This window comes from Anopheles ziemanni, chromosome 2 (assembly GCF_943734765.1).
Source record: "Anopheles ziemanni chromosome 2, idAnoZiCoDA_A2_x.2, whole genome shotgun sequence".
In the NCBI taxonomy this organism is placed as follows: domain Eukaryota; kingdom Metazoa; phylum Arthropoda; class Insecta; order Diptera; family Culicidae; genus Anopheles; species Anopheles ziemanni.
In genome coordinates this window covers 34,082,462-34,093,793 of record NC_080705.1, presented here as the reverse complement: position 1 = coordinate 34,093,793, position 11,332 = coordinate 34,082,462, and the positions used below count along the sequence as shown (strand labels likewise).

Here is an 11,332-nt window from a genome sequence, read left to right as displayed (position 1 = left end):
TCTAGTTTGGCAACAATAATATTTTCCACTGAGTTCATTTGTTGCTTACGATCCACCAGAATAGAGAAACTCCTTGACAAATACTTCGCGAAAATTATTCGACGCAGAAAACACACGTCGGTCTGGTGTAGTAGCGTACAGAAATGGTCTATCCACTCGCTACAGTTGCTACTACATAACTACCGCAACCAATTTAAAATTAATATAACATTACCCTCTTGGGTTTCTCCACCAACTTGGAGAGGGAAATTTGTGAGTGTACGAAGGACTAACGAAGGTTTTTCCGACCCGATGATGGCGTGTCCTGTCGGTTGGCGAATTTTTATAGTTCTATGAATGGGATGAAAAGGGTAGGAAAATATGCTTGGAGATATTTTAAAACGTAGAAAAAAGATAGCACGTCGAGTGAAACAGGTGGTGGTTAGGATATGTCGACATTTTGCTCTCCGAGGACGAATAACTTATTCCCCGAAGGAGATTCACCATATTCTTTGGTTTTATGCACTTTATCTCTTCATACTTCCCCTCTCGGTGTGTAACCTTTAATTCGTTTTCTCTCTCAGCACGATTTTCCCGAAGACTAACCGAATCCTTTTCCAAACAACGTACGGAGTCAGCTGCGCGGTGGCAGACATTTTCAAAGGTGGAAAATCTTCTACCACGGTGTACGGGTACAGTGCGGGGCTTTGTTGTTGTAAAACCATATGTTTGCTCGGTCACCGTGATGCCGGAAAACTTGGTGTACACGGCGAGGATGGAAGGCGTACCGGAAACCCCTTTAAACCGGCATCCACGTGGCTTCCAGCGTTGCGTCTGCGCAACGAGAGAGAAAACATTTCAGTCCACATGGCAACGCATCTCGGTGTTTCCCGTTTCCGAGTAAGGTATACATATCGCCAATCTCTCGATTCCGGAAACATACACCCTCGACATAGTGTGTGGAATTTTCATTCATAAGAAAGTTATACTTCAATTGTGGGAATCTAACCACTCTCACCTCGATTTTTTTGTGGTGAACTTCCAATTTAGTATAGTAATTTAGTTTAAATGCAACGTTTAAAATTTGTTTATAAAAAATTTTAACGAACTGAATTCAACGTATTTTTAAAATTTAATAAAATATCGTCCACATTCTACCAACATAACGATCCATCGTAGCCTCCATTCGTTCTCCCGCGCTAGAGCGTGACGATCCCGGAAATGATATCCTCAAATTCAATTTCCTGTGCTTCATCCGATACAAACACACACACACAGAGACCGTCAAACTAGCACAGTCCTACCGATTGCCAGTTTTCAACTCGATACCGACAGTTTCAGCGGAAACTGTCCACCGCCTGAGATAAAAAGGAAGTCCTGTGTGCTGCTATTCCGATTCCTACATTCTTTCAATATCTCCAATCGGAATGTGCTACTTGTGCCCTTACAACCCCAAGTCCTTCAGGCCCCGGAAACTCCTTTCTGCGTTGGTTCCCATTATGCTAATTGATATTGTGGCGTTGCTTTTCGCTTGACAGTCAGAGCTGTGTGGATTTAAGCGGGCTATTTCCCTAAAGCCGTGCCTCCATGGATTATTAAACGTGGAATTTGACGATTCTCAGCACCATCATTTAAAATTCTCAACATCATCAATACAAGGTAAACAGAAAATTTACCAAAACATGCAAGCAAAGGATTCTACCAATATTTAAACTCAAACATAACGCATCGGAAAATCTTTCTCTCTTTAACCTTCTCTAAGGACGACCTTTACTAACTGCGCCTAATAACGTTAATTGGAATCAATCAACCAAAACAATCTTCGGTTATGAATAAATAAAAACACAAATAAAGAATGCCTGTTGAAATGGTTCGTTTTCAGGGGGACCGTCGAGCCATCGTTTACATATTTTCTATAGACCGACTCTTGATGATTTTCTGACAAACGAACGGATCACTTTTGCATGAAAACACTTTACACAAATTTACATTAACTTCATCCGTTTGTCAGATTGCCTAACCAAACGCAAAGTGCAAAGAAATTCAAATTAACCATGAGGCAGGGGTCAAACTACTGATTGTATAATGTTAGCTAACGAATTTCAATAAAAGCATCCGGACATTGGTAAAGTACCTCTTATACATATAGCATCATTCCGAGTTGTTTCATCCCTACGAGTGGCTTTCATCCATTTTCCGACATACATTTTTCTTCTTTCCTTAAATTCTCTCTGAAGGTTTCTCTCGCTATCTCATATTTCAAGGAAACGCAATCAAGGAAGGAAATCAGAATAATTAAAGCCCTACGTGAATTAATTTCCCTTTTATGGCCGTGCCGGAAAGGTTCACAAAAAAATAACGCTACGACGTCGATAAGGATGGCATCTGAAGAGTGGCAACAGAAATATCCGCCCGGGACAAACCGGAAATGTTTTGGTGGAGGAGAAAGATATGAAGCGGCAGATGCGCAGGAAGACCTCAGATGAAGAAAAAACATCCCAAAAAAAATGCCAATCAACTGAAAAAATATTAATCGCATCCTCGATTCGACAAAATTCTATTTGAGCCATTTCTTCTAAAGCTGCCAGAACTAGGGCTACGTAAATACCCTTTCCGAAATGTGGGAAAATAGCTGCTTGTTCGTAATCTGAGATATTTGACAAAAACTCTAATAGCAAGCAACATGGATTTTTATCACACAATTGCTATTCATTACAATAACATTTTATAAGAACAAACTTTTCCCTTGATCAAACGTAATTAAACTATGACTGTTTTGGTTCAAGTTGCCAGCTTCGTAAATAAAATTCAATTAGCGTCGGTAAAATAAGAAAAAGAAACATTGAAAAGAAAAAATCTGTTAATCGAAATTCCACCAAAAAACTCTAATTAACGCTAATGGTCATCTGCAACGGATGTTAAATATGGTCTTCCGGTCGCTCCTCCTTTCGAAACACAATTCGTCCTACGAAAGAGCAGGCTAAGTGAAAGAAATGTACAAAAAAATTCTTCGAGCAAACAAATGAGGAAGTTAACCTTTTGCAACCCCATTAGACCCTAATTCATTTAACTCACCGGAACGATCTCGTAATTTGAGCTTAGAGTTTAGCTAATCGTTAGAAATTGAAGAATGAGCAGCATGAAACGAAGGAAAACTACAGCTCGGTCAACCTAATTCTCTGATTTTTCGTCCTGCAAAAAAACAAAAGACAAATAAAGAAAGGACAAATGAAACATGAAAAAATGGTCAAACAGTACAGTAAAACGAAACTCGGTGGATGAACAGGAAAAGCAAATCAATTGCCCTGTTTTACGAGGTACATCGTGTTATCAATTAAAACACATCGACCGTCGCAACCTATTCACCCGGAAAGCGAACTCAATTGATCGTGAACATGGTCGGTAGCTTTTCCACCCAACCCCCACAAACACCAGTACGTGGGTCGTTAAGCCAGATTTGACATACAACAGAAGGGTTTTGAAATACGGAAGGATGAGTTCGAAACCAACATTCGGAAATTAAAAAAAGCAAACCAACTCGTAATGAGTAAAACATGGATGTGATTGCTCCCTTCCCATGTTTGTGTAATTATATATTTTTACAGAGAGTTTTTTCAACGTTTGTGTTCGGTACCACCTCGAACAGTGCAGACAAAAAGGATGCGTTGAGTTTGACCATATTTTAATCGACTTTCCGTTCTATTTTTTATCGTGGAGCTCCGTAACAATGTCGAGATCTCTGTAACCGGCTATGTAGATACAAAATAGTTTCCATGAAATACAAAAAACACACACATTCTTTACTCTGTTCCACCATCACCGCCACCGACGTTAGGAGCCTTCAGTCCTATGGAATACTCTTTAATGAAATGTATGCAAAAACTTGATCGAAGAATGAATTGTTCCAGACGTGAATTTATTTTCCAATTAAAACAATCCGTACGCTCGACTCATTCATGTTGTCTTATCTTTAATTACAGAGGAAATTTGAGCTGATTGTTAAAAAAACTGTAGTTTTCTTCTGAAAAGAATTACCGATCTAGTGGACTATGTTCATAGAAAAAACTTATTTTATGATCCACTCGATAAAAAATATTTTCAACTTTCGTTTTTGATTCCATTTTTATTTCAATTGCTATTTGTTTGTTCTCCAAAAAACCGTTAAACAACCACCTTAAGTATATTGCCCAAAAACAATTCATGGTTATTTGTTTTGTACTATTCTAGTGTCGTTTTATTTTAATCGATCTTGCTTTATCACAACTTTTACTTTTTGCCAAAAACTTATCCCTAATAATTTGTTAACATCAGAAAGCGCCTAGCACCTTGTCATTGCACCGGTCCCGGATTAGCCCACATTAAATATCAACCGCCGTCGGTGGCACGTAGTACATGCCGATATCGTTGGCCGCTGGCAGTTGGCCGGTGTAGTACGAGCTGGCCAAATGGTGGGTAACCATCGTTTGTCCCATTCGACTGCTGTGGTGGACGGGGTTCATGGGCTGCTTGTAATAGCTTTGCGGCGCCTGGAACTGCAGCTGATGCGGATGCTCGAAGGTGGTGTACTTGGGCGGATGATGGTAGTCCGGTGTGGCGTTGGACAGGGCGGGTGGCTGCACTATCGTTGTCGGATTGTGGCGCACGTGGTGATGAGGGAAACCCTTTCCCGCCGAGCGTCCCTTCGAGGGGGACGATTTTTTGCTTCGATCGGGAAACTTGCGGGACAGCTTTTGGCAGAAGAGAAGCCATAGCGGCGTGGAGGTGGTCGGGGCTGCCGGTGGCGTTGGTTCCCTCGCTGGAAGTGGCGTTGCTGGAGCGTAGCTGACCGGATAGTGTGCCGGATGCAGGTAGGCATCGTGATAGATCGGAATTCCACCGGTGGTCGTTGAATATCCGGCCGCATAGAACTGCTGCTGTGGGGGCGGAAGGTGGCCATTGTAGTAGCTGCTTTGGTAGAAATATGGCGTCGGCTGCATCGGTTGCACACTGTGGACGTGCTGGAACTGCTGCACGTAAGGCGTCGTTTCCGGTGAAATGGCGGTGCATTTCCGACCGTCACGACACAGAGGATCCTCGCGTTGATGTTGACTATGGTGGTGTTGATGGTGGAATTGCTGCTGTTGCTGCATCTGCTGCTGCTGTTGCTGGTGATACAACCGATACAGCTCCTGCTGATGCTGCTGAAGATACTGCTGGTATGGTGTCGGAGGTTCCAGCGTCGCTTGGTTCAACAGCTGATACTCGTGGCCATGTCCAACCAGCGGATAGTAGTACTGGCGCATCCAAACCGGTGGCAACGGTGGATGCTTCTCCATCATCTTCTGCCTAATTTCCTCCGGCTTCGTGTAGGTGTAGGCCGGGAACCAGAACGGTGTACTATTGCCCGAAACTGCCTCCGGAATCTTCGGGATGTACTGGGGCCTCACGGAAGGATTCTCCAGGTCGCGCTTCCACCGAGAATAGTACGGTCCATCTTCGGGCTTATCTCCGACGTACAGGCAGCAACGTTCTCGGTGATCGTGATCGCAGTGGAAGCAATAGGCGGGACTCGGCGTCGAGCAGCGAGCCATCGGGATGTTGTTGTTTTCACTCAGCATACGGCTTTCCATGCGCAGATTTTCCTCCACCCGGCGGATGTCAGCGAGCCGGGTGTCGGCCGCACTATTCACCACCTCACTATCGACAAACGAGGTGTTCAGCCGTGAGTCGAAGAGATTGCGATGCCGCGATCGCGACTGCCGGGTTGTGCTGATCGTCGGTGCCGATGCTTCCATACTTTGCCAGTGTTGACTGTTGGCCGTGTTGAACTGTTCCATCTGCACACTACCGCCCGGGACCGCACTCGAAGGAGCCGCGGAAAATACCTCCGTATACTGCGGTTGAAACATTGTCCCATTGGTCATGCCGGCGTTTGAAGTAACGGTTGCTTGCTTTGAATGGCGGACGGGCTTCGTTGCGAACGATGGAATATTTTCACACTTTGGGGCGGCTACAACACTACTTCCTAGGCCCATCTAGCAAGTCAGTACGATCACGCCGATTGATCACTTGAACGAGATGCTGCACGAGGAACGATCGCTAAACGAATGATGACGCTCCTTGCAGGGTTCTTGCTTATCTAACCAAAATTGGCTCGTTTTACCCCAATTTCAAATACTCGCAAAATTCGAACGTCGTACCTGTCCTTTCCGCCACACGGTTGACACAGGCCATTTCTCCCAATCCAACGGTGGTGGGTTAGGTAATAAGGAATGGTTTCTTAAACTCCTACCCGCAATGTAACGAAAAAAACGAGTTGGCTAAACGACGCGAGGCTGGTTCAGGGGCGTTACCGTTGTTGTGTGTCTCAGAAAAGCTGCCATCATTCTCATTCTCAGGTGACACATTTACTCAAACCGGGTGATCAACAAATCTCCAAATATTTGCTATATTGGCTTTTCTTCTGCACGGTTCTAACCCGGTTCGCCCATACCCGGCAGGCCGGGTCATAAAATGGTAATGGTGCACACTTCTTTCAAAATCGTACAGCGAAACCCGAAAGCCTTGTCCTGGGTCGATTCTCAATTCAAGAAAGGGCGTTCCGGGGGTTATTTAACGAACAATTCATCAGCAGTAACACGTCCCAAATAACAGCACGTTTTGTAAGCGTTAATTGTGGGTTATTTTGTCACTTTTATTCTCTTTATTATGGTCGTTTCCCTTTTTGTTTTAGCAGTGTTGTTTGCTTGCCGAAGAAGAGCGATCTCCCGGGGGTGTGCGTTTTACGATCGATCTTCAAAAGAGGGATGAATGATCGCTGTATTTGTTATGTGAATGCCAGTGTATATCCAGCACCGCACATTATTCGCGACACGGGTAAAGGGAGCTCTACCAGCGTTGGAACCAGTCTGGAATAAAGAAAGCAAAATCACTAACCTGTCAATTTGTCCAAGTATTGAAATTTTTTTCAACTTACACATTCTCCACGCCTCCAATACCACAGTTGCCATGTTCATTCCAGCCCCAACAGTACACTCTTCCGCTTGCCGTTAGAGCAGTTCCATGTTGAGATCCCAGGCTCATGTCCTTCGGCAAAGCGGAATCGTGCAACTCCAGCAATCTCGGGACGGAGGAAGACGGTCCTCCACCAGCGTATCCCAGCTGACCGTAATTGTTTCTGCCCCATAAATAAATTTCACCATAACCGGTGAGACATCCCGAATGCGTCCATCCCGATTCCAGTTTGATGATATCGGTCGGGAAAATGCTTTCGTTGGTACACTGGCCGTGTTTGTTGTCGCCGAGGCATAAAATCCGTTTTCCCTCCGTGTGCAGCACAAGATGATTGTCTCCGCTTGCAATATCTCTCACGTGGCCTTTGTCTTTCAGGCAGCGTACTAATAACCGTGACCGATTATCTGGAGGGTAATCATTCGATAGGAATTTACATTTTCCTAAAACCCACACATTGCCGCGATCCGTCAGCACCGTCATGTACTGCAAACCGAACACAACTTTTACCACGGTTTCATTTTCTGGCAAAGTTAGCTTTTGCGGTTTGGTTACAGTTTTAACGTTCGTTTGTGCTATCTGCTGCCACACGTTTGAGCCCCAAACGTAAAGATCACCGAACGCGGTTATGCCTGCCGATACATCCCATCCCGCGGCAATATGTTTGAAGCCAAAACCACCAATCGCCTGAAATTGCACACAATCGTCCGTATGGCCAACACCTAGCTGCCCCCGGTTATTCCACCCGCAACCGTACAATCGTCCATCGGTCAGCCCGATCAGCGTATGTCCTCCACCAGCGGCCACGCATTGTACATCCGTAATTCGAAAAGGCACTTCGCGCAACTGCTGTGGCGTATCACATTGTTCCGAGGCATAGCCCAGACCAAGCTGGGCATGACTATTTGCTCCCTGTAAAAATTGCAAAGGATTATACAAATAAAAACTTCCAGAAAATAGTTTTTAGCGGTGCCATACCCAAGCAAACATACGGTATGTTTTGGTAAGTGTTTGTTTTGATTCCCATTTCGTGATCCAACCTGTCAAAATGCGGGCAAATTCAAAAGTACCTTAGCTAAAATATAAGTCGATGTTTTGTTTACTCCCACATTTTTTAAAGCTATCATACGAGTCAGATAAAGTTACCTGTATGTTTTGCAATACGGAGAAAGTATGGGGTAAAAAATTTACCTGTCCCAAACCATTTTTTTAAATTAATTATGACCTGGTACTGTGCGCCAAGTAAGCCCCTGTGTATCTGTCATATTCAATCAGGCGAACGATTTGTTTAACAACAAACTGCATAAAAGGGGCCAGTAACATACACTGCCCAATTATTTAAAGTAATATACCCAGCCAAAACTATGTTGTGCGTATTCGAAAGCTGCTCAACTAATAAGCAAAGTCGTAGGAAAAATATTAAAAAAGGAGTGCAGTTTATACCTTTCCCTACCACGGACTTCAGCGACGAAGGGCTACGACGGCTTGCAAAAAAACGACTTCATTGGTGGTGCCGGATCGTCGGGGTGGATTATACTGATACGTTATTGAACCAACTGCATGTTTGCTCGCTACATTTTGTTAAAGGTTTGAACTTCTTGCTATAGTTAAAGAATGTATGACCGCAATAACGTTGTATCTTTGCTAAACAGGCACTGCTGCACAACTTTGGGATACCTTCAGTCCTGACTGGATTCCAACGTTGTCTATCCCGGTGGGAACAGTGAATCGATTGCATCCCTTACCGGGGGAAAGTTGTGACGATTTCATCAAAAGTGAACAACATTCCGAAGAAACAATAGCAAACCCACTACTGGACGAAGCTCCCGATCCGGTAGCACTACGCACCGAACTGATCGACGAACTCATTGCGTATCCGATCGGTCGTACTTACCATCTGCTAAATGATGAAAGTGAAAGTTCTCCAGCGACCCCGTATGATGTTAAAAATCTCGCCAATACGTTAAAAGGATGCCTTACACGATCCTCGAACATAGGGAAGATGGTGTTTACAACTAACGCACCCCATGTCCCGGAGCGAATGTTCTCCGGTAATAGTAGCATAACATCAGTAGATTTAACGACCGAGCCCCGGTGGGAAACTGAGAGAAATATTATGAAACTGCAAAACAGTGTTCTAGGCTTAATCACAATGTTTGATGAAAATGAATGACCTTAGACATCGTATCTATTGAAATGGATTTATTTATTCGCTACGAAATGACGAAAATATAAAAAGCAGAAAAGCGTGAGTATTATTTTGTGCTGCTGTGAAGACGAAAAACGACGATTTACGCTACTGAATGTTTCAAAACCTCCTACAACATCAACTCCACCTAGAATATCGAAACGTCCAAGGCCCACCCTTAGTTCGTTGTAAGCCTATTTACACTGCTCTAAACACATGGAAAAAACGATTCTTGTAGCTACACTATAACGTTAAGAGATCGTCCTCAAAGTGTTTGCAAATGGTATTACGATGCAAGGTTCCAGTTTACTTACGAAACGGTAACCTTTCATCCTCATGCTGGCAACTGTAAGGACGGGTCCTGTCGTGCGTTTGTTCGTGCACCAGCAGTGCTATCCGGAGACGGAATCGTTTCGAGCAAACTGCACACTTGTGCTCTTGCTCCAGGTGCATTTGCATGGCTGGAGGCTGGTGGTCTTCTGCCATTGATTCAGTTTTAACTTTAACCTGCTCAACCTCTTCGCTGATCGATTCTGAAATGGGTTCCTCTTTAATCTCTACCTCTTTCTTTACAGTCACTGTCGGTTGGCACAAGGATTGATTGACTAATTTAGCTGCATCTGTTTCTTCCACTGCTACGTTGGCTGGATCCTTTTGTCCTTGACAATGATTCGACTGGACCGTCTCCTCCGCGTGGATCATCGGTTGGACACTGACGGGTTCCTCCTTGACCAACACTTCTTCCTTCAGATTCACTGTCGGTTGGCACACGGATTGATTGACTTTTTTAGGTGCACCTGATTCCTCCTCCCCTCCGTTGGCTGGACGCTTCTGCCCTTGACGATCTTTCGGCTGATCCGTCTCCTTATCGGCACTGAATGATCGACGGGGAATAATGCGATACTCCAAGGTTATGCCTGCGCCGGCAGCGAGCCGCCCATCAGCCATACAATCGATGGTGCCGCTACTACGCTCCAGAATGTCGCCGACATCGAGCCCTTCGTAGAAACTTTCATCCAGTGTCATGGTGCTTTCCTCTATTTTGGGCGACTGCATAATATTGATGCTTGGTTCCATACTGGTGATATCGAGGAACTTTTCATGCTCCAGCTCATGCAACTTCCAGCACTCCGCCGAGTAGAACTGCTTCGCACAGTATTCGCACTTTCCCACCGGTTCTTTCTTCACCTTGTACTTCATCGTGTACGTCTTTTCGCACTTGGTACGATCGAACGTAATGTCGAAGATGTCCTCACCCTCCTCGACCGTACAGTCTAGCTGCACAAAATGCTCTCCATCGTCGTCTCGATCGTGTTCATCGAAGTCGCCAACGAACCAAGCGTTCTGCTTCAGATTCATCTCGCCATCCACCGGTTCCTGGCCCAGATCGATATTGCACTTGCCCTGCTCGGTGTGCGACTTCTCGTGCAGTTCCAGAAAGTCTGGATTCGCAAAACAATTGCCACAGTCGAAGCATTTGTACAGATGGCTTTTCTTCAATCGCAGCTTAACGTTGTACGTCCGCACCTTTGTTCGGTCGATGCCATCCGTCTTTTCGGAGTTTTTCTGCAGGGATGCTATTTTAGCCAGCACTTCAGCCAGTTTCTATTATGTCGGAAGAAGAAAACATGTATCAACTTGTCGTACGACGCAACACGCAGGCATGTACTTTCATGAGTTTGCATCCATTCGCCCCCGTTTCCACTTACCTCTTCACCCGTCTTCAGGGTACGCTTCGAACGATTGCGATACTGCCGGATGGGATTAACCAGTGGCTCGAAGCTCTCCAATGACTCCATCTTAAACTCCGCGCACGGCTCCATGTCCATTGAACGGCGGAGTTGGTGATCTTTTACGCCACCAAATGCTGTGTTGTAATGCGCTGAAATGTTCCTTCTTGTTCGCGTAGTTTTTCTTTACCAAACGACGTGCAAATGCTTCACTGATCTATGTAAACATACATCGTAAACAACTCGCAAAACCTTGCAATTTTAATGGCAGCTACGTCTTCCGTTTACACTGCAAGATTTGAAGCTTCAAGCGGCTCGAAAATAAGTTGAAAAAAAATCATAGCAACTGCATGTACGCTAAGTACGAATCGTACCATGTAAACGCATTTGACGGCTCCAAGTCGGTACATTTGTCTACTGTCAAGCTTCGTAGTCGTCGCACGAA

The 11,332-nt window shown here is 44.7% G+C and overlaps 4 protein-coding genes across 4 annotated transcripts; 1 reads left to right on the top strand and 3 right to left on the bottom strand.

The window, feature by feature from the left end:
* Positions 1-4,337: 4,337 nt before the first annotated feature.
* On the bottom strand, positions 4,338-5,993 carry LOC131293467 (alpha-protein kinase 1-like). The gene has a single exon (XM_058321545.1). It carries the CDS (start codon positions 5,991-5,993, stop codon positions 4,338-4,340), a length of 1,656 nt encoding a protein of 551 aa, XP_058177528.1.
* Positions 5,994-6,642: 649 nt separating this feature from the next.
* On the bottom strand, positions 6,643-7,973 carry LOC131281102 (secretion-regulating guanine nucleotide exchange factor). Its single transcript, XM_058310356.1, has 3 exons — positions 7,948-7,973; positions 6,935-7,881; positions 6,643-6,866 (listed from the first exon to the last, which is right to left on the bottom strand). The coding sequence occupies exons 1-3, from the start codon at positions 7,957-7,959 to the stop codon at positions 6,785-6,787; spliced, it is 1,041 nt and encodes a 346-aa protein (XP_058166339.1). The 5' UTR covers positions 7,960-7,973; the 3' UTR covers positions 6,643-6,784.
* Positions 7,974-8,291: 318 nt separating this feature from the next.
* LOC131283316 (uncharacterized) lies at positions 8,292-9,176 on the top strand. The gene is made up of 2 exons (XM_058312761.1): positions 8,292-8,556; positions 8,622-9,176. The coding sequence occupies exons 1-2, from the start codon at positions 8,334-8,336 to the stop codon at positions 9,140-9,142; spliced, it is 744 nt and encodes a 247-aa protein (XP_058168744.1). The 5' UTR covers positions 8,292-8,333; the 3' UTR covers positions 9,143-9,176.
* Positions 9,157-11,094, bottom strand: LOC131283300 (uncharacterized). The gene is made up of 2 exons (XM_058312760.1): positions 10,867-11,094; positions 9,157-10,762 (listed from the first exon to the last, which is right to left on the bottom strand). Exons 1-2 carry the CDS (start codon positions 10,984-10,986, stop codon positions 9,464-9,466), a joined length of 1,419 nt encoding a protein of 472 aa, XP_058168743.1. The 5' UTR covers positions 10,987-11,094; the 3' UTR covers positions 9,157-9,463.
* Between the last annotated feature and the right edge of the window lie 238 nt (positions 11,095-11,332).